At 36.2% G+C, this 23,599-nt stretch overlaps 1 protein-coding gene across 1 annotated transcript in view; it reads left to right on the top strand.

Moving 5' to 3' along the window:
* The window catches only part of LOC109558392 (mucin-19), a gene marked incomplete at its 3' end in the record, with an annotated part of 89,670 nt that overhangs the window by 54,898 nt on the left and 11,173 nt on the right, over positions 1-23,599 (top strand). The window contains exons 42-48 of the mRNA XM_070788755.1: positions 9,219-9,257; positions 9,971-10,069; positions 10,339-10,413; positions 12,425-12,517; positions 12,873-12,971; positions 14,213-14,278; positions 15,386-15,451. Of these exons, the coding sequence (XP_070644856.1) occupies positions 9,219-9,257; positions 9,971-10,069; positions 10,339-10,413; positions 12,425-12,517; positions 12,873-12,971; positions 14,213-14,278; positions 15,386-15,451 (537 nt within the window). The remainder of the gene's footprint in view (positions 1-9,218; positions 9,258-9,970; positions 10,070-10,338; positions 10,414-12,424; positions 12,518-12,872; positions 12,972-14,212; positions 14,279-15,385; positions 15,452-23,599) is intronic.

Below are 23,599 nucleotides of genomic sequence, written 5' to 3'. Positions count from 1 at the left end.
ATGACATTATTATTATTATTTTTTATGGTGTTAGTTCTAGGAGGTCTTCTAGGTCTTCATAGAACCAGTCAGCTTCAAATTATTCAGCATCGGTGGTTGGGGTCATAGACTTGGATTACTGTGATGTTGAATGGCTTGCCTTGGAAATAAACAGAGATCATTCTGTCATTTTTGAGATTGCACTCAAGTACCACATTTTGGATTCTTATTGATTATGAGGCCTACTCCATTTCTTCTAAGGGATTCTTGCCTACAGTAGTAGATATCATGGTCACCTGAATTAAACTCACCCATTCCAGTCCATTTTAGTTCACTGATTCCTAAGATGTCGATGTTCAGTCTTGTCATTTCCTGCTTGATCATACCCCATTTATTTTGATTCATGGTGCTAATATTCTAGGTTCCTATGCAATGTTTTTCTTTATAGCATCAAACTTTATTTTCCTCACCAAACACATCCACTACTAAGTACCATTTCTGCTTTGGCCTAGATGCTTCATTCTTTCTGAAGCTATTCTTAGTTGCTCTCTGCTCTTCCCTGGTTTGGACATTTTCCAACTGAGGGGGCTCATCTTCCAGTGTCATATCTTTTTACTTTTTCATACTGTTCATGGGGTTCTCCAGGCATGAATACTGGAGTGGGTTGCCATTTTTTCCTCCAACGAATCATAAGCAATGTGGATTATTTCAATATAATGCTGATATAAGCACCCTGTATAAAAAGTAGGCAATCAGAACTAAGAAAACTCTTTTGATATTTCCTAGTTTATACATATATTTTCTTTTGCTGCTTTTTTCTTCCCTAAGCATTTGACTTTGAACATAATATTCTGGCAATTTAATTCTGTCAGATTTTGTATTGTAGCAGTAAACTTTTCATATAAAACAGAAAGCCATGAGTAGATTACCTAGAGCTTTAGTGAGCAACTTATGAAGTTTTAGGTGTAATATTAACCTTAAAATACTACAAAAATCTCATCAATTGCTTCTACTGTAGTGTTTAAAAATTATAAACCTAATGTAGAGTTTTATTATAGGGAAAATTAGCTAGGTGCTTTTTTCCCTGAATTCATTTGTTTTTATTTATGACTTTTAATGCTTAAACTTACCAAATCTTATAGTTTTATTTAATTTCACAGAAACTCCAGAAGACATTCATGATCTATAGTTATAATATTAATAGTTTACTAAAATGTCATCTTAGTACAGTAGTATTAATACAAGATCTGGCTAATATTAATAATAGTTTTTAATGAGAGTTTACTGTATTTGAGTCATGATACCAAGTATTTTTGTTCAATTTATCATTAAATTTCAATAATCTCCTAATTTTTATTTCCCACAACACCCTCGCTGTCATATTTTACAGGGGAGGAGATGCAAACAGCTTAAATTATTTTTCCGATATTACAAAGGTCAAAAGAAAAAGAAATTTTCTGGTATGATGTAGAGAGAAATCAGTTGTTTTTCTTGTTGTTTTTCTTTTCCTTTTTATCTTTGAGAGTCAGAAAATATAATTTCACAGATATGAATCAGTAAGGCTCCTCCAGTGTTAATCTGAAATCAGGAGACAAAATTAGTTTTAGAAGTTTATTTTTTCATGTTAAAATTGTGTAAATGTGCCACAAATCATAAATTTTAAATAGATTTAGTCAAATAATCCCAAATATAGAGAAAATATTGATTATCAAGTTATTAAACCAGTGGTATCTTTCCAGCATTTTTGATAATGTAGATGTAATGTAGATGTAATCCTGTTGCTAGAATAAATTAGTAAATGCCTATTTCCCAGATGAGCTACAGCATATAAAATTTTATATATTAATTTATTTTCCATTTAAAAATAATTATTAGTGGTTTAATCCTTAGCCCCTACTACTACTCTACCTCTTCTTTTCTGAGACTATGCCCATATCATATATAATAGGTGGAGATTTAGAAAGTATTCAAATAATAATTGATTTAGTTTCCTCAAAAATCTGTGACTTGGGGGCTCAGATCATATCACTTGGTTATCTATGCTGAGTAGATGAACTCAGTTCAGTTCAGTTCAGTCGCTCAGTCATGTCCGACCCTTTGCAACCCCATGAATTGCAGCACGCCAGGCCTCCCTGTCCATCACCATCTCCCGGAGTTCATGCAAACTCATGTCCATAGAGTCAGATATACCATCCAGCCATCTCATTCTCTGTCGTCCCTTCTCCTCCTGCCCCCAATCCCTCCCAGCATCAGAGTCTTTTCCAATGAGTCAACTCTTTGCATGAAGTGGCCAAAGTACTGGAGTTTCAGCTTTAGCATCATTCCTTCCAAAGAAATCCCAGGGCTGATCTCCTTCAGAATGGACTGGTTGGATCTCCTTGCAGTCCAAGGGACTCTCAAGAATCTTCTCCAACACCACAGTTCAAAAGCATCAATTCTTCAGTGCTCAGCTTTCTTCACAGTCCAACTCTCACATCCATACATGACTACTGGAAAAACCATAGCCTTGACTAGATGGACCTTTGTTGGCAAAGTAATGCTTTTCAATATGCTATCTGGGTTGGTCATAACTTTTCTTCCAAGGAGTAAGCGTCTTTTAATTTCATGGCTGCAGTCACCATCTGCAGTGATTTTGGAGCCCAAAACAATAAAGTCTGACACTGTTTCCACTGTTTCCCCATCTATTTCCCATGAAGTGATGGGACCAGATGCCATGATCTTCATTTTCTGAATGTTGAGCTTTACTGCATAACCATAAATTAAATACTTCAAGTTGTGCTATAGGTTCCTGGTCTGAATATAAAATATTCAGAATAAAATTTGACATTTCTGAATTTTAACAATCATAAGATTTTTAACAATCACAAGAATTTTAACAATCATAAGATTTATAATCATATATAAGATTTATAATCATATGTCCATTTACCAGTGACTGGAGAATCATAGCAATCTACTTAAAGTGAGGATGGCAGTCAGAAGAATCTCAGAAGTACTAGAATGTTTGTGGTAATCTTCTTTTGAAGGTCTTTTAAAAAAAGCCAAATTTAATGACCTACTGATCTTCATTTTCATGTAAGAATAAACATTTAATTTTAAGGCACATCAACACACTTAAAAAAAACTGATTTTATAAATTCATCCAATAAGCATCACACCATAGTAAACATAAATCAGTTTAAAGTGTTTGCTTTTAGAACACTTTTAAGGGAATTAAGGATACTTTCTGTGGAGCAATTGCCTTGCACAGATTATAGGCTTGAAAGTCACATCCCATCTCTTTTACTGACATCAATGATTTAGAAGTTGAATAGCATTTGACAAATTGTGATGAATTCATAACTACATAATGATTTTTGTTTTTTAACCTTATAGTGGTGAACCTCTCTTGATCAGAGATGAGAAAAATGGATCCCTAAATAAGAGTTTAGTCATCATTAACAAGTTTCTTGTTCCTTTCTAAATATAGCATGCCTCAACAAAAACATTTAAATAGATACTGAAAAGCAAAATGTAATATTCCCAGATATAACTAGGACATATCATTTTGAATATGTATTGCCTTTCCATGAACTATTTACAATAGATGGAAGGATTTCTTTTTTAGACATGAGAACCCATTTTACTCAGAATTTTGGCTTACAGTCTCAGTGTTCTAAATGTGCTTTCATTCTGGATAATACATAGTCCTTTTGAGTTGAATCAATATGCTTAGTGGGTTAATTTAATTTAGCCAAAGTTGTTCTATTTTTATTTTCTGCATTGTCTTCAGATATCAATTTGGTATTTAAAAAAAATCTTATGATTCTTGAATATGCTATGCTAAGTTGCTTCAGTCATGTCCGACTCTATGCGACCCCATAGATGGCAGCCCACCAGGCTCCGCCGTCCCTGGGATTCTCCAGGCAAGAATATTGGAGTGGGTTGCCATTTCCTTCTCCAATGCATGAAAGAGAAAAGTGAAAGTGAAGTCGCTCAGTCGTGTCCGACTCTTAGCTACCCCATGGATTGCAGCCTACCAGGCTCCTCCATCCATGGGATTTTCCAGGCAAGAGTACTGGAGTGGGGTGCCATTGCCTTCTTGAATAGGTAAGATTTATTTCAAAAAGAGACTGTGCAGAAGGGCACTTTTCTGCCATTGTCTTGTTCCCTGAGTGAAATATTTTTGATCGAGTGCTAGATCAAATACTTCCTTATATCAAGTACTTTTCACTGGCCTTTAGTTGTTTTTGTGTTTCTTTTTTTTTTTTTTTTTAACCTATTCCTTGAAAGGATTGAGCAAATTATTCTAAAACTCCTTTCATAAATTTAAATGACCTTCTCAGATGGATCAAAAGTATTTCATCTAGCCAGGTAGAAAGAGAAAGGCCAAGGTCTTCAGAAGAGGAATGATGAAGTATTTGACTTTATAACTTTGAGAGCACAAAGGAAGTAATATGGCAAGCTTACACTTTTTTCCATGCTTTGTAAATCTGTTTTCTTTTCTATGCAGTAAAAGCTTTCAAAGAGTTAAAATGCCCTGAGAAATGCCTAGCCAACCATTCCAATAAATATGTTATTTTTAGAAGAAAAATTATGCAATCATGTTTTGTTGTTGTTGTTGTTCAGATTGACAGATCTTGACACAGAGCTAACATTTACTGAGCACTATTCTAAACATTTGACACATATTACCTCATTTGATACAGAACTCTGTGAAGTGGGTGCCATTATTTTCCTCAATTTACAAATGAGGAAATGGAAGCACAAAATGTTAAGTTATATGTTTACAGTCACTTGGTAATAAGTAGCAAAGAGAGGATTAAAATCCAGAACATATTTTTCTAGATTCAATCTTAATGCTTTTGTGTTTTGACATTTAAGAAAGAAAATAAAGTTAAATTTAAATTAAATATTATTAACACAGTAGCATATAATTGCAGAATTCAATTTCAAATTTTGATTTGTGTTAAAATTTATAATTTATTTAATTTTTCTATTAAAACTAAAAATAGCTCATTGACTAAATGGAATACTGATTCATATAATTTAAAAAAGTAGGTATGTTACATAACAGTTTAACATCTTAAAATGCATTTTTCTTATCTCAAAAAGTTAAAATATCAGAATTTTACAATTATAGATTGTATATACATTTTTTTGCTTATGTAATCACTTATTCTAAAACTGTATTAATCATAGAAAGAAAGTATGTGCATCAGGATGTTATTGAGAGCCAGTTGAGTGCAGTGGGAAGCAGAAACAGAAAAATAAGAACTAGAATCTCTTCTCTTCTACTTACTAGCTCTATGATCCTAGTTTCAGTCCTTCAAATATACTGAACATTAGTTTTCTCATTTTTTATGTAGGAAAAATAGAATATCTACATTGTAGGATGTGAGAGCAGCTTAGTGTAACACATAAGTACTCAATAAAGTAAAATTTATTACTAGTAACAGCTTTATAAAGAACAATAAATTATGTAAATCAACTTAGATTTTAGCAGAATAGTAATTTTTAATAATCAAAAACATACTGCTTATTCAATTAAAACCAATTTTATGAATTTTTAACTTTTTTCAGAAATAAGATACTTTGCAAAATCTAAACTTTGTAGTATTAAATTTGTTGTTTATTAGAGAAAATGTTTTAAATACTTCTTAAGATTATCTTTCATAAATTTATATTAAGTAAAATTGAATTTTTTGAAGGAAAATGGGAAAATAATCATTTATAAAAGATTTTATAAATTTTATAAAACTTTAAATGGTTCTTAGATATAATAAAAAACTTAGTAGTAGCTGGGAAATTAATTATGTGATTTCATTTCAATTATTAAGTTTATTATGAGAAAAAAAATGAAGTTAAAATAATAAAATAAACTATCAAATTGATCATGAGGTAAAAATAAATGGACACAATCACTCTGAAAATTGTTAGGGTGGATTACTACTTTGTAACATACAGAGATATCAATATTTTGGTAAAGGAAGCTCTTTCTATTATCATTTATGTATTGGCAACAAAGAATCTGATATACAGTAATTCATAATAGCAAGTACTTTAGCATACATGTTCATTTGCAAGTAATGGAAAAATTAATTGAAATTGTAATAGTTAAGGATGTCAAAAATTAATGGGAACATAATTGCTTTATCTATCAGTTTTGGTAATTAAACCATGAATAAAAGTGAATGTGAATTCTCATTTATTCCTATTAGTAGAATCTTATCAATACTTTTTATTGTTGTATCAATAATTTAGACTTACCTCTTCCCAGGTTATTTTGTGGGGAAAGAGAGCTCTTCACAGTAGTCAAAATGGTATGGACTCCAATCTGAGGCTGGTTTAGAGAACTCTTATGGCCTTGATAAAATACGGGTCCTTGAGATCCACTTGAGTATGTTGCCTCCTTAGCCACACCAATTGCACAGAAAGGCCTGTAAATGTGTTTTCTCATTCAAATGCATAAATATTTGCGATGACTGCTGTGCCATCTGTCTTGTGTCACTGTGTTCCCCTTAGCGCTGTGTTGATCCCTACATATTCAGATGTAGAGATTTTGGAGAAGATTGATTCTTCTCCATGTGATAATGTTGCTTTTAATGAAATGTGATTGCCTTCAGTTTGAATGAGTTCAAATTAGGATCACTGGAATTTCTTAAAGGCTGAAAAATCTATACTGGGAAATGGAATTGCCCTACATTCTCTTGAAGTATTGAGTTCTATCCTGCTACGTCATTATAATCCTGACAATCTCTGTGGACAATGGCATAACAGTCTTCCTATGTTATTCTTACATTCATCTCACAACTCACTTTAATTCAAATGTCCAATTGTTGTGTTTGTTAGTGAGAAAAGATATCAAGATTTGAAGAGGTCTGTTGGTGGAGTCTGCTTGATATTGATTTGAAAATTCTTCCCAGCTAAAGTGTAACATTAATTCTGAGAATATTCACACAAACATTTTCTCAATCTACTTAATATTTTTATACTATAACCACTTTTGTAAAGTAATTAGGGGAGATAGGCTGCTTTATTTTTATTTGACATTTTATTCTGTAATTTCTAGTCTAATTTGTAGTATTTCCATTAATATGGTGAATGGGTAACAAAAAACTTATAAACTACAAAAGTAATGTATTATGCATAGAAGTAGCATCACATAAAAAGCTGTATGCATCACATACATACAGCTAGGTTCAGCGTGACTTAGATTTTATTCCTAGCTTTGTCATTGACCACTAGTGATCTTGAACAAATCACTTACTTTTTCTGAGCTCAATTCTTCATACATAGAATAGGTGTAATACTTTCACTTCATTGACTGATTCATTCATGTATTCTATTGACAAATATTTATCAAGCCCCTGTTATGTATTAGGGACTCATATCATTAGGAGTTTAATGATGAATTATAATAGATATGATCTGTGCATTCATGAAACAATAGTCCAGTCAGAAAGATGGATGTCAGTCAAGTAATTAAAATGAATGAAAAGTAGCAATAATTTGCAAGAACTATGAAGTGCTTAAAATGGGGGTAGGATAGAGAGGGGATTTGATCAAGTCAGGATGGTCAGGAATTGAAGAAAAGATGAGTTAGTTGAGAAATGACAATTAAGTTCTAATAAGGAGAAGAGAGAGGAAACTGTTTTCCAAGTAAAGAGAATGGCAAATAGAAAGAATGAAAGTATGGATAGATAAAGCTGCTAAGTCACTTCACTCGTGTCCAACTCTGTGCGACCCCATAGATGGCAGCCCACCAGGCTCCCCCAAACCTGGGATCCTCCAGGCAAGAATACTGGAGTGGGTTGCCATTTCCTTCTCCAGTGCATGAAAGTGAAAAGTGAAAGTGAAGTCGCTCAGTCGTGTCTGACTCCTAGCGACCCTATGGACTGCAGCCTACCAGGCTCCTCCGTCCATGGGATTTTCCAGGCAAGAGTACTGAAGTGTGGTGCCATTGCCTTCTCCATGGCTGGATAGAGTGAGGATCAAATAGATTGTGTGAGAAGTATTTTCTTCTTTTTTAAGTTATAAACTTTTAGGGTGATATAAACACACATAATAGATTTCCAGGGATTTTTTAAAATAGAAATTAAGATTGAAATTAAGATTTCAGATTGAAATCTTAAAAGCTGGAAATTAATAAAGGCATATATTTAGGCCCATAGACCACATCACAACAAACTTTTAAGAAACTTTTACCACATTTTCTGGCAATGGGAATGCAGATAAAATATACCTCTTCCTACAGGAGTTTCGGAGAAGGCAATGGCACCCTACTCCAATACTCTTGCCTGGAAAATCCCATGGACAGAGGAGCCTGGTAGGCTGCAGTCCATGGGGTTGTGAAAAGTCGGACATGACTGAGCGACTTCACTTTCACTTTTTACTTTCATGCATTGGAGAAAGAAATGGCAACCCACTCCAGTGTTCTTGCCTGGAGATTCCCAGGGACAGGGGAGCCTGGTGGGCTACCATTTATGGGGTCCCACAGAGTCGGACACGACTGAAGTGACTTAGCAGAAGCAGCAGCAGCAGCACAAGAATTTGCTGGTGACTTCAAATTTATCTCCATGAACCCACTATATCAAATCATAAAAATAAACCCTAAAAAATTATTTCTCCTTCAATTTGCCCCAAACTCTTTGTAGAGAAATATTGAAGGTGCTGACAATAAAAAATAAAATGAAGTCAAAGAAATCATAAACTGCAAAATCACCCTCTGCTTAGCAGAGAATTAACTTTTCATTTTTGATATATATTTATTCCATTTACACTGTATTTGGTAGACTTCAGCATATGCATATGTGTATAGCATACAAACACCCACACATACACATATGCACACTTGCAGTGAAAAGAGTGACATTATAATGTCACTATTTTAAAAAAGAAATAAAAATGTGTTACTAACTCTCAACACTGAGTATACTGAAAAGTGAAAGTGAAAAGTGAAGTCGCTCAGTCGTGTCCGACTCTTTGTGACCCCATGGATTGCAGCCTAAGAGGCTCCTCTGTCCATGGGATTTTCCAGGCGAGAATACTGGAGTGGGTTGCCATTTCCTTCTCCAGGAGATCTTCCCGACCGGGGGATCAAACCCAGGTCTCCCGCACTGTAGGCAGACGCTTTACCGTCTGAGCCACCAGGGAAGCCACAAGCCACTAAATATATTGAAAACTAACAAGTGAGCAGTCTTTCTAGTATTTTCCCTTGAGGTCAGAAAAATTCACGTCATTTCTCTTTTTCTTGTCAGGAACAACTCTGAGTTTCCTCAGTGAAACTTTTACCACAGGTTAGTTTATTAATTCCTGGTTTTATATGTGAAAAAATATCTGACAGTGGAAATCATTAGTACCTTTGTGTTTTTAAGAAAGAAATTATATATGTTTGGCTTTTGAAAAAATATTTTTAACAATAGTTTACTGGGCTTTTCCTACTGTTTTTAAACTAAACAAAACCCCTGAACTTGACTCATTTTTAATATGTCTATATTAACTGGCTATAATATGGCCTTCAGTTTATTGCTGATATTAATATAGCATATATAACTATTAAGTTATATCAAGCCTCAAATTAAAAAAATAGGATGAGAGAAAACATGGAGATCTCATGATACATTTTTCTTATTAGGTATTTTAAATATAAAAGTAGCAATTAACTATTTCATGATGATTTTCATCATTGTGACTGTCATCTCTAAGTGACAATGTGATTAGGGCATAAGGTTCTGTTTATTTGAAAGCAGTCTTTTGAGATAAATGTATAAAGACCTCATATGATACAATTTAATGATGACATGACTTAGTTAAAAAAATATGGTAAGGACTAAACCAAAATCTTTGCAGGAAAACAATAATGGAAGGGAAATCTTAGGGTATCTGTGCAGAGTCACTGGATTCATGATTCTATTTTCTACAGTAGGAATTGATTGAATAGTTAAATCACCCACTGGTATTAAAGGCCGAGTAAACATGAGATGAGACGTTCTCTTTATGTTTTTCTCAGGTGTTACAAGAACTCCAGCTCCCATCACCTCCACAGCTGGAAGTGTGGGCACCACAGGACTAGTGGGCTCCACCTTCACCAGTTCTGGGCGCATATCAGGTAAATCAAGTTCAGGACAATATATACCAGCATGGCTAAACAACTGGTTTCAGGCAATATTGCTCAGAACAATATTTTACAAAATAAAAGTATCTGACTTATGTGTTATATCAGCTTTGGGTGTTTTTTGTATGTAATTAAAATGTAGGCTCTTTAATTTTTGCACAAATTGCAGTCTTATTGTATATCATGTTACAATTATATACACCTTGAGAATTGATAGCATGCAGTTTTTTCGCAAGTTTTTGCCTTTTCTTTACCTTTATCAGGGTCAACTGGAGTGTCAGTAAGTACAATCACAGAAACTGAAGATGGAAGCACAGGTGACACAGGCTTCAGAGTAGGTGAGACAAAGAATTAAGTCCTTAGCTTCTTTCCACAGCAGTCCTTCATTTTGCATCAGGAACAACTGTAATCTGAGTATATTAGATAACAGAGATGTGGCATCCGCAGTAAGTTATCTGGGTGACTTTGAGAAAAATATTAGTGACATATTTCTATGGCACATTAAAACTTCTGAATGATGCTAGAATATGTAATATGTAATTTAATCCACATCAACACCATGGTAGTTAGGGGTCTTTTTTCCCATGAGAAAGAAAATAATGGAAGTTCTTAAAACTGGCAGAGGCAGGATTAGAAGCCGAAACCTTAGCCTCCTTTGTCTGTGGCTGCACAATTCTGCATTCTGTGCCTAAAGAGCGAACATCTGAGAGAATTCAGTGAGCCTACAATTGTCCTTGTGCATCGCTGACTAAATTTCAACTACTGTTGGTCTCAAAATAAAATATTATTGATGATTTTGATTAAAAACAAACAAGCTCAAGTTCACTCCATCCCTTATGCAGTCAGTGAAGGAGTTTAAGTACCATTTTAATTTCCTCTTTGCATCACATTTGCCTTTGCTTTTGCTCAGATGTCAAACATTTTCTATCTAGTCTTCATGTTCATCCACCTCACTCACCTTTCTCTAACACAGTGGTGCTCAAAGTGCAGTTTCCAGACCAACAGCATTCACATCTCCTAGGAACACTTTTGAAACACAAAATTTGGGGGCACGCTTGCCTAGAATCAGCAGCTCTTAGCGTTGAGCCAGACAAACAATTGATACTTGTCAATGTTGAGAATGTTCCCACTCTTCCCAACTTCCTTCCCAATTTACACTTTAGTCAGTTCCATACCAGAATGAACTTATAAAACTTCAGCTGTCATCACATCATTGTCCTACTTAAAATCTTTTAATTTTTCAGATTTCTTTTGGGATAAATCAAAACCATTATATACCATTAAAAGGCATTTCTTTAATGTATGCATAGAACTTCTCTTTATACATTTATTAACTAATCCGTGGCCTGACTTCATTTTTCCTTCATTTGTTTTCCTTTGGAAAATTTCTCAATATAAAATTTATGTCTTAAATATTTTTTGGAATAAGATATTGCTTACACAAACATAAATTTTTTGAAAGATACAGGCTATAGTAGCACAAGTTAAGAAATGACTTAATTCCAATTAAATCAGTGAATTGACTTAAATTTTAGGGTGATGACTATTGAGTGTATATTTTCTAGAATTTGAATTGGAATTATGTACTGGAGAAGGCAATGGCACCCCACTCCAGTACTCTTGCCTGGAAAATCCCATGGACAGAGGAGCCTGGTGGGCTTCAGTCCATGGGGTCGCTAGGAGTTGGACACGACTGAGCGACTTCACTTTGACTTTTCACTTTCATGCATTGGAGGAGGAAATGGCAACCCACTCCAGTGTTCTTGCCTGGAGAATCCCATGGACAGAGGAGCCTGGTGGGCTGCTGTCTATGGGGTTGCACAGAGTCGGACACGACTGAAGCGACTTAGCAGCAGTAGCAGCAGCAGTGATAATGACAAGTAAGTCAGCTATCTCCTTTGGTTATCAGACAGTGAGTACAGCAGTCTTGAGCACGGTTTCTCCAAGTCTGGTTTGTAAGCGGGTGCAATCCAGAATTCTTTGTTACTAGTCCATACTGTGAGAAAAACTGAAACAGAATATGAGTATTTAAAAACAGCAATTTGACACAGCAATTTTATTTTTGTTGGATAAAAGCTTATGTTTTCTATGGTTTTATTTTTTTAATTTATCTACTTTCATGGCACTTTTCCAAAATTTTACAGTAGACTGAAACATTTACAGAAGTTTTCTTTTACCACAGATTTTCTGAGAAGCACAGGGTGGAGTATGAACTTAGGTATAGTTTTACCTGGTGACGATGTCTGTGGAGTGGGACTAGTAATGTAAATTGCCTCAGAGGACTTTTATAGGGTTAAATGAGTTGATTTATGTCTAGAGTATTTTTTAAATCACTATTTTTTTAACCAGGAGGAACAGAAGGTCCTACTGCACCAGTAAGAGGTGAGGAAGATGGCACACCTGGGCAACCAAGCACAGGAGTGACAAGCTCAGGAGAAGCAGGCAAGTCAGGATGTGAACCTTAGCCTCTGCTACATAGTACTGAACTCATTACAGATTGAACAAAAGATTAAACTCTACATGGCGTCATCGACTCAATGGACATGAGTTCAAACTCTGGGAGATAGTGAAGGAGAGGGAGGCCAGGTGTGCTGCAGTCCATGGGGTCGTAAAGAGTTGGACATGACTTAGCAAGTGAACAACAGAACAACTGATATAAGACCATCTAGCCATAGAAATCATAGGAATCATTTGAAGATTTCTTTTTTATGATAAACTTTGATTTTGTCATGTTAGAGAGGAGTGAAATGTAGAGTTCTGCAACAAAGGAAGTAATGCTTCTTCCTTGTTGTGTCAGGGACCCCAAGAACTTCAGAAAGCTTCACAACCGCCCCTGGGAGCAAGAGCACAAATGCAGACTCAGCTGTCCCAGACACAACCCCTGGAGGCCAACCAGGTATGGAAGTGGGCAACATTGACAGTCATCTGAGGCATCTTCTTACTGACCTTAAGGAAGTCACCAGCACTTCTGAGTTATTCCTTACTAGTAAATGCACATTGGAGAAGGCAATGGCATCCCACTCCAGTACTCTTGCCTGGAAAACCCCATGGACGGAGGAGCCTGGTGGGCTGCAGTCCGTGGGGTTGCTAAGTCGGACACAACTGAGCAACTTCACTTTCACTTTTCACTTTCATGCATTGGAGAAGGAAATGGCAACCCACTCCAGTGTTCTTGCCTGGAGAATCCCAGGGACGGGGGAGCCTGGTGGGCTGCAGTCCATGGGGTCGCACAGAGTCAGACACGACTGAAGCAACTTAGCAGCAGCAGCAGCAGCAGTAAATGCACATATTCATGACCTTGTTATTTCTACATTTATGGAATTAATGCCAGTGGTTCTCTAATATCAATTCAGAGGTGATCTAAAGCAAAGTATGTTGTATTTCAAGTTCTAAGACTCCTGCCTTAGGGATTCTAAGGCTGTGAATGTGAAGTTGGGTTAAGGTCATAGTTTTCAACCTTGGCTACACATTAAAATTGACTAGAAATATTTTTGAAAATACATACCGAAGAGCCTTTTACAGAGAAATTAAATCAGAACTCTGAGAGGAAGTGCCCAGGCATGAGTGATTTTTTTAAAGTAAGAGGGAGGGGACATATGTACACCTATGGCTGATTCATGTTGATGTTTGGCAGAAACCAACATAATTCTGTAAAGCAATTATCCTTCAGTTAAGAAATAAATAAATTTAAAATAAAAAAAAAAGACTTTGCAGTTTGTTCAAATGTATGACATGGGCTGAGACTCTCTGGGCTAGTTTATTTGTATATTTAACAAGCAACCCAGGTGATTCTTATGATCAATTTTTGAAAGAGTGAATTGGAAATGTGTAAGTGTGACAGGTATTTTCAAAAAATATTTCTTTAATTTATTTAGCTGCACCCAGTTTTAGTTATGGCATGTGAGCTAGTTGTAGCATGCAGAATCTTTTAGTTGTAACATGTGGACTCTTAGTTGCAGCATGTAGGATCTAGTTCCCCAATCAGGGATCGAATCCAGGGCCCCTGTGTTGAGAACATGGAGTCTTAGCCAATGGACCACCAGGGCAGTCCCAGTATTTTGAAAGCAGTTAAACTCTGTTCTGTTTAACTAAAGACATTTATATATATAATTTGATATACATTGTTTATTTTGAAAGAGACTACCAGATCATCAGCTGGTCAAACAACTGGAGAACGAAGCAGTGAAGTGACAGCATCTGAAGGTAAGTTAGGTGAGTAGAGGATATCATAACTTTTGTCAAAAGGGACATTCTTTTTTTCAGAATACTACAGATTTTGCTTAGTATTACTTATTAATATACCATCCAAGAAAAGATCGAGAATGGGATAAGCATGAATAATGTTTTTCATGAAGAAGGTTTTCTTCCTAGTTTCTCCAAGTCTTCCCTTCAAACTTGTTACAGTACAGGATTGTCACATTAATATACGCATGGGTGCTAAGTTGCTTCAGTCATGTCTGATGCTGTTCAATGCTATGGGCTATAGCTCACCAGGCTTCTCTGCCCATGGGAATCTCCATGCAAGAATACTGGAATGGGTTGCCATGACCTTGTCCAGGGAATCTTCCCAACCTAGGGATCAAATTCACATCTCTTAAGTCTCCTGCATTGGCAGGCAAGTTCTTTACCGCTAATGCCATCTGGGAAGCACAATAATATATGGCTAGTGGCTAAATCACTTCAGTCGTGTCCGACTCTGTGTGACCCCATGGACTGCAGCCTACCAGGCTCCTCTGTCCATGGTATTTTCCAGGCAAGAGTACTGGAGTGAGGTGCCATCGCCTTCTCCAACAATAATATATATATACTCTCCCAATTCTGTTTATCAGGCGTAATAGTAGAATTTGTTGGAACTACCACTCAAACTGGCAGTGGCATCACAGCTAAATCATCTTTCTCTAGTTCCAGCCCAGCTGGTAGTTCAGAGGCAAGGGGCAGGACACCTGGACACTTTGGTGGTGCTCCATCAAGAGCTTAGCCTAGACTCTTAGCTGATTCCTTCCTCAGAAGGGGTTTATGTGAATTGAGTAATGGCTTTGGCTTTAAATTTTAGGACAAATGAATGGGTAGTTAGAGCATTTTCATCACAACCATTTATGTAGGGTAGAGTTGACAGATAAAATAAAGGGTGCCGTTTAAATTTGAATTTCACATAAATAAGAAAATTTTTTGGCGTAAGTATGCCCCATGCAAAAATTTGGATGTGACTGTTCTTTATCTGGAATTCAAGTGCAACTGGGAGCCCTGTATTTTGATATCCTTAATCTAGCAACCCCAGTGTCCAATGAGAACATCATTCTTTTCAATTAGGAACAACTGGAGGTGAAAATGCTGCCACCACTGGAGCTGCTCGTGATAACACTTCTGGAGCAACAGGTACTGAAAGAACTTAACCAGAATAAAACCAGACAATATAAATGTGATTTCTTTACTTAAAATTTGGTCAGACACAAGTTTTCCTGGGAAATTTAATTATTATTATTTGTGTGATCTCAAAACTGAAGGAGATCAGAAATAAATTGAGCTATTTATTTGTGTGTGTCCACATCATACTGGGTGCCCTAGAGAACCAGGAGGGGAATAGAGTAAGATATTTATTCCCTTAGAACTTGACTTTTGAGCTGGAGAAATGGATATTTATATATACACAAAGGCAAAATCATGCATGATGGAAGATAATCTAAATCAAGGAAATGTTCAATGACAAGTGTTGAAGTGGGAGCTCAAGAGGACCTAGTAAGAGAGCTGATTAGTTGGGGTTGAAGACAACAGAATTATTCTATTTTGGAAAGAATATGATATTATGATCAGTACACTATGACTGTGTGGACTGAAAAAAAGACATACAACCTAAAAGTTGTGAGTTATGTTTTATTTGGGGACCTTATTGTGGACTATAACCTGTAAGACAGCCTCTCATATAACTGAGAAACTCTTAAAAAGAGGTAAGGGGGAGCTAGGATACATAGGAGTTTTTGCTGAAAAAAATACATATAGTACATCAAAAGATTACTGCTGATCATAAAAAAAAAAAAAAAAAAAGCCAGACATCTTAAGTAATGATTTTAGTACTTTTCTATGTATGGGAAAATGCAAGAGTCTAGCCTCATTGAAATAATTCCTTAGGTCGTACCTCTTTTTATCCAGGGCCACTATCCTGTTTCTCTTCATCTTGAATTGCCCGCAGGGTGCTCTGCCCATGGGAGAGGCTGCTGTGGCTGATGGCATGGGCAAGCAACATTCTTTGTTTACTGAAATGGCAGGAAACATTCTTTACCTATAACTATATCTATAGACTTTAATGAGCAAAGACTCAAAACATAAGTAAGCGGAATGAAATTTTAAGGATATCTTAAATTTCAGGGACATAAATAGCAATCATAATTCAGGTGTTGAAGATACAGAATTGAAAACAAAATCTTTTCCTAACCCAGAGACTCTTTCCACAAAGGTAGAAGAGAAAGAAAACAATTTTATTATTGAATAAGCATAAAACCAGAATGTGATACAAATTATAGTCAATTTACTAAAGGTTTTTAAAGACAGAAAGAAATCTCACCAAGCTGATACAATCTATTACATGCCTGTTCTCAAGAAAAATAACTAGTTCTTAAGTAAAAATAAGCAAACTTGACAACACCATTTTTTACACATGTTCATCCTAAATTCACCTGGCAGGTGGGTGCCATCTGGTTAATTAATAATTGGTTTTATAAAATGGAAAAATAAACTTTTATTTTGATGATAGGAGGAAATTTTTTATCTAGAGGGGAAAAGAGCACTGTCTCCTGAAATGTTTACTTTTCAAAGAGATAGCACCAAAGTCGTTGAGAAAGACATTTCTGGGTCATTAAGCTGACTGCTGCTGCTGCTGCTGCTGCTGAGTCGATTCAGTCATGTCTGACTCTGTGCGACCCCATAGACAGCAGCCCACCAGGCTCTTCCGTCCCTGGGACTCTCCAGGCAAGAATACTGGAGCAGGTTGCCATAGAGGCTTATTTAGTTTTTTAAAAGATTTACATGCATTTCAAAGACACTGGAAAGAACTTACCTCTACAAATATTCTAAAGTAAATACTCTAAGAAAAGAAAAGGGGAAGTCTCTTCCCTTATTTTCAGTAAAGAAAATTAAGCCTAATATTAAAAATTTTTATTTTTGCTTACACAGGCCATCCTCATAAAAGGATAAGTTTTATATTTTAATTAACTAGCTTTTCTCTCCCATTATAAAATTAATCCATGCCGAGGGTATTGCCTTGAGCAACCTTCAGAGCTGTAAGTGGTAATTCCTCTGAAGAACCAGGCACTAGAGCCACAAGTCATGGGAAGTCAGGCAAATCTGGACCTGATGTTTTCAGCAGTTCACAACAACACCTCCCTCATCAGTGTGTAAAATGGACTAAGGGCCTGATCCTTAATTTGCTTTGATGCTTTTAGAATAGATTCATGGGGTCTCGAGGAGTCGGACATGACTGAGTGACTGAACTGAACTGAACTAAACTCAAGGAACCTATGGAAAAGAAATTTAAAGAGGAAAATGGTGGCTGTATATATTAGAATCTACACATACCTCTGGCCACCAACCAGAAATATCAACAGTCCACATCTAGAATGTTTAGGGGGAACAGAGAAGACTGAAATCTCAAGAATGGGAAAGATGGCTTTATGACTCAGAGGAACCAAGATTCAGATCAGGTCATCAGAATAAAGGGAAGTATAGAGAGGCTTTTAATAATGGTAGAATATAAATAGCATCAACGAGGATTCACCTCCAGAAGGAAAGGTCCTCACCTTGATTAGAGAATACTGAGAGATCTGGACCTGGCAAGTCAGAGCATTTGTGAATGCTGGGTTAAAAGAAGAGTGGAGAGTTCACGGAATGAGTACTGGCAGTCTTGGGAAGTTATTCAACTGCTTGTAAAGGAGGAGGCATATTGAAAGGCTAAGGAATCCTGGGAACCTAAATGTTAGAAAAAAAAGAAAAAAGTACTTAAATCTCAGGGTCTCTAGAAAACAGGATAATAATTAAAAATTAGAAGACAAAGGAAAGGCTCCACTTACAAAAGAATCTTCCCTTCAGTGTAACAAGAGCAAGCCCTTGATCTGAGAAATCTGATGAGCCTCACAAAGGCCTCTCTGCCCTCAATGCATAGGATCTCCGGCTATTGCTGTTTTAGAAAAATACAGTGCAAAAACTATGAGAAAAATTAAATTCCAATATCTATATAAAACTATTCTTTTCTATACATTTTCAGAAATTTTCAGCAATAGCAAGAAAATTCTAAAAACTTAGTCATAAAGCAGAGGGATACTAAAATGTTATTGAACTCAGCCTTGCAAGCTTCTCAAAAGCCTACACTTGACAGGCAAGTGTTGGTAGAAAGGAAAGTTTGCTTTAATCAGAAGACCTGCAATCTGGGAAGAAGATGGGCTCATGTCCCAGAACCAACTCCAAAGGTGCTACTCAGCCATGAGTTTTTAACAGGAAAAGGCAGAAACAATCTCAGTGAATTCTTGAGGCAAAATGTTGGGTTCTGCATCATTTCCACTGTGTCCAGGCTCACTGACTCCTCATGATCTTTCTTCAGATGTTCTCTTGGTTACATGGTCTGCCTGAAGAATTGCTAAGAGGGAAGTTTAGGATAGACAGATAATCACTCTTTAACTGCTTAATTCTTCATTTCTCCTTCTTTCAGTCTAGGGAAAGAAGAAACAGGTTAGGCAAGGCATTGTGTGCATTTAGTAGAGCTTAATTAGGAGTTAGGTTAAATGTTGCTTAGTGATCTCATTTCTACAGGGTTTGAGGGGAAACAAAAATGAGCAACAGGAAAGGGACAAAGTTGTTGCTTACAAATCCCCACTGTCAGAAATCATTCTATTTTAATTGGATTAGGGGTGAAGGTACATCTGTAACTTCTTCATGTTGACATATGGCACTATATTCTTAAAGTGGAAGATGTTGACATGGACCTGTAACATCTCTTTGCTGATAATTTTAGATGCCTGCTTATATATGCAAGCAGAAGAAAACATAATTTTTTAAATGTAAATTCATTTACTTTAATTGGAGACTAATTTTACAATATTGCATTGGTTTTGCCATACAGCAACATAAATCCGCCACGGGTTGATGCTCACAAAGATATAGATTATTATGTGCAATAATTCTCATCCCATTTTCTTGAGGCTAGTGCTTGGAACTGTGCTAGTCATAGATGGAGAAGATTATGTCATGGCTACAGTCTGGTCATCATGAAGTTAGCTTTCCCCCTCTGGTGGTAGTTATAGTTATGTCCAGAACAGCTCAGGAATGTGTAGCAGACACTGAAAGATTCTGTGACTCTATTTTCCTAATCATTAACTGCTTGAACGTGCTCTTTTGTGATTCTGGAAGGCCTGGGAGATTTCAGCCTTCCTACAAACAAAAGACAGGGGACGTGCAGGGACTTTTGTACTTGAGGGGGCCCTTTGGGTTCTGCTTGATTTCAAAAACATAACATTAATACAATTTAAAATTAAAAAACAACTGAAGATATAAAGAGACATCAAAATTAGAAATTAAGAAAACTCAGGGTAAAAATAGATAAATAGTAGGAGGATGTTAAATTGAAACTGAAGGAGAGATATTGAAAAAAAAGAAAGAAAAATTATTTCAAAAGTAAAGGCCAAATAACAAGGTACCTAACAGAGAATAAATAAGACTGGAAATACGGCAAAGGGATTAGAGGTAGAATTGGAAAAATCACCTCCCTAAAAAATTTCAGGAAAAGGTAAAGAAGATTGGAGTAGGACATAATTATAGGAAATAGACAAAATATCATATATATGTATATATAAAATTACAGTTTCTAGAGAAGAAAAAGCAATGAAATCAAACTAATACTTAGAATTATAAATCAAATCATGTTTCCTGTAATTAAAAAAATTCAAATCTACATGTTGAAATGATTACCTTATACCTGGAATAATCAATTCTGTGGCTTTAGAAAAATGTTAGACTTGAAAGAAAAAGAATTTTTCTAGATGTTGAAGAAAAAGACAACTATTAACAAGTAAAGAAAATTAGATTAGCATTAGACTTAAGAGTAGAGTAGCATTTAGATACACAAAGACAGAGAATGTGGGCCAAGGGTTTCATAGCCAGTTAAATGTAATTCAAGTATTAAAGCTATAGGAATATAAAAAAATACAGGGAATTATGTAGCCATGAGCCCTTCATAATAAAATCACTGGAGGAGTGTTAAGCAGCAAAAAGATGCTTTGAAGACAAACTAAAAGATTGCATTTGTAACTGTAACACTAACACTATGACAAAAGTTGAAAGAAAGGTAGAAGAAAAATGTTACATATTTGACCAAATAAAAATGCCCAAATAAAGTATAAATAACCAAGAAAAAACTAAGCATTAATAAAGAAAATAGTATTTACTTAAATTGGAAAGTACAGAAGAGAAAGAGAAGGAGGAGAAAATAAATGATGTTAATTTTATTGGTGCTCACAGGGAATAACCAATAGGCACTACCTGAAAGAAAATTCAGAGGATGCTAATGGGATTATATAAAAATAGCACTATAAAATATAACCTTTCTGACTATCAAAAGAGAAATAAATAAGCAGAAAGAAAGAGTAACTAAAGAGTTTACATAGCAAAAACAAATGGCTTGAAATTAGAATCCAAACGCATATTAAAATAATGTTTAATATTTTCTGTTAATTTTTAATGAAAGCGTTTCAAAATTACAAAATCTGTTAAAATTGTAATTCATACTAATAGCTCTAAAAGAAATAAAAGCTACTAGTTTTCTACATAGAGGCTAAAAAATGTATTTTATAAATATTCAGTAACCATTTCTGAAGTGAAAAATCCAAAAATAAATAACTTTCCCAAGCAGTGTCCACATACTCCTAGAATCAATATCATGTAATTGAGTGAATGAATCACTTAACCTCTATTACTTTAGACTTCCCTGGTGGTTCAGACGGTAAAGCATCTACCTACAATGCGGGAAACCTGGGTTCAATCCTTGGGTTAGGAAGATCCTCTGGAGAAGGAAATGGCAACCCATTACCCAGTACCCAATTCCAGTACTGTTGCCTGGAAAATCCTATGGATGGAGGAGCATGGTAGGCTACAGTCCATGGGGTCACAAAGAGTAAGACAAGACTAAGCGACTTCACTTTCACTTTCTATTACTTTAGTTTTCTTATCTGTAAAAACTGAGCAATGTAATCTATTGAGTGGGATTGTGTTGAGGATCAAAATGAAATAATGAATAAATGTATGCCAAAGCACATTTTTTGAAAAGTAAAAAAAGGTAAATATTATTAATAAAATGAAAAGTAGGCCCTTCTGTAATCTACTTGAAGTTAAATTGGAATTGGTTATCTCACTGTTGTTGTTCAGTCACTCAGTTGTGTCTGACCTCTGTGACCCCATGGACTAGGGCTTCTCCATCTTCAGCTGCAAAGAATTTAATCAGACTGATTACAGTATTGACTATGTTGTGATGTCCATGTCTAGAGTAGTCTCCTGTGTTGTTGGAAAAGGGTGTTTGCTGTGACCAGTGCATTCTCTGGGCAAAGCTCTGTTAGTCTTTGCTCTGCTTCATTTTGTACTCCAAAGCCAAACTTGCCTGTTACTCCAATTATCTCTTGACTTCCTTCTTTTTCATTCCAGTCTTTTTCTTGGGGATGGTCTTGATCACTGCCTCCTGTAAATGTCATGAACCTCCGTTCATAGTTCTTCAGGCAATCTGTCTATCAGATCTAATCTCTTGAATCTATTTGTTACCTCCACTGTATAATCATAAGGGATATGATTTAGGTCATACCTAAATGGTCTAGTGGTTTTCCCTACTTTCTTCAATTTAAGTATGAATTTGGCAATAAGGAATTCATGATGAGAGCCACAGTCAGCTCCTGGTCTTGTTTTTGCTGACTGTATAGAGCTTCTCCATCTTTGGCTCAAAGAATAGAATCAATCTGATTTTGGTATTGACCATCTGGTGAAGTCCATTTGTAGAGTAGTCTCTCCTGTTGGAACAGAGTGTTTGCTATGACCAGTACTTTCTCTTGGCAAACCTCAGTTAGCCTTTGCCCTGATTCATTTTGTACTCTAAGGCCAAACTTGCCTGTTACTCCAGGTATCTCTTGACTTCTTACTTTTGCTTTTCAGTCCCCTATGATGTGAAGGACATCTATTTTTGGTGTTAGTTCTAGAAGGTCTTGTAGGCCTTCATAGAACCATTTACCTTCAGCTTCTTCAACATTACTGTTTGGGGCATAGACCTGAATTACTGTAATACTGAATTTTTTGCCTTGGAAATGATCAGAGAGCATTCTGTTGTTTTTGAGATTGCACCCAAGTATGGGCATTTTGGACTTTTTTGTTGACCACGAGGGATACTGTATTTCTTCTAAGTGATTCTTGCCACAGTAGTAGATATAATGGTCATCTGAATTAAATTTGTCCATTCCAGTCCATTTTAGTCCACTGATTCCTAAAATGTTGATGTTAACTCTTGCCTTCTCCTATTTGACCACTTCTAATTTATTCATTCAAATTTATTCTAATTTGATTCATGGACCTAACATTCCAGGTTTCTATGCAATATTGCTCTTTACAGCATTGCAATTTACTTTCACCACTAGACATACCCACAGCTGGGCATTGTTTCCACTTTGGCTCAGCCTCTTCATTCCTTCTGGAGCTATTTCTCTACTCTTCTCCAGTAATTTATTGGGCACCTACCCACCTGGGGAGTTCATCTTTCAGTGTCATATCCTTTTGCCTTTTCATACTATTCATGGGGTTCTCAGGGCAAGAATACTAAAGTAGTTTGCCATTCCTTTCCTTGAAAGTGAAAGTGAAGTCACTCAGTCATGTCTGACTCTTTGTGACCCCATGGATTGTAGCCTATCAGGCTCCTCCGTCCATGGGATTTTCCAGGCAAGAGTGCTGCAGTGGGTTGCCATTTCCTTTAGTGGACCATATTTTGTCAGAACTCTCCACCATGAACCGTCTTGGGTGGCCCTACATGGCACGGCTCATAGTTTCATTGAGTTAGACAACGCTGTGATCCATTTGATCAGTTTGGTTAGTTTTCTGTGACTGTGGTTTTCATTTTGTCTTCCCTCTGATGGATGAGGATAAGAGGCTTATGGAAGCTTCCTGATGGGAAGGACTGGCTCTAGGGAAAACTGGGTCTTGCTCTGGTGGGTGGGGCCATGCTCAGAAATTTTTAATCCAATTTTCTGGTGATGGGTTCCCAAGTGGCTCAGAAGGTAAAGCATCTGCCTGCAATGCGGGAGACCCAGGTTCTATTCCTGGGTCGGGAAGATCCCCTGGAGAAGGAAATGGCAATCTATTCCAGCACTGTTGTCTGGAAAATCCCATGGACGGAGGAGCCTGATAGGCTACAATCCATGGGGTTGCAAAGAGTCAGATAGGACTGAGTGACTTCACTTTCACTTTCACTTTCTGATGATGGGTGTGGTTGTGTTCTCTCCCTGTAGTTTGACCTAA

The sequence above is a fragment of the Bos indicus genome, chromosome 5, assembly GCF_029378745.1.
Source record: "Bos indicus isolate NIAB-ARS_2022 breed Sahiwal x Tharparkar chromosome 5, NIAB-ARS_B.indTharparkar_mat_pri_1.0, whole genome shotgun sequence".
NCBI lineage: Eukaryota > Metazoa > Chordata > Mammalia > Artiodactyla > Bovidae > Bos > Bos indicus.
The sequence above is the reverse complement of the archived record's forward strand: the minus strand, read 5'-3'. Positions and strand labels throughout refer to the sequence as shown.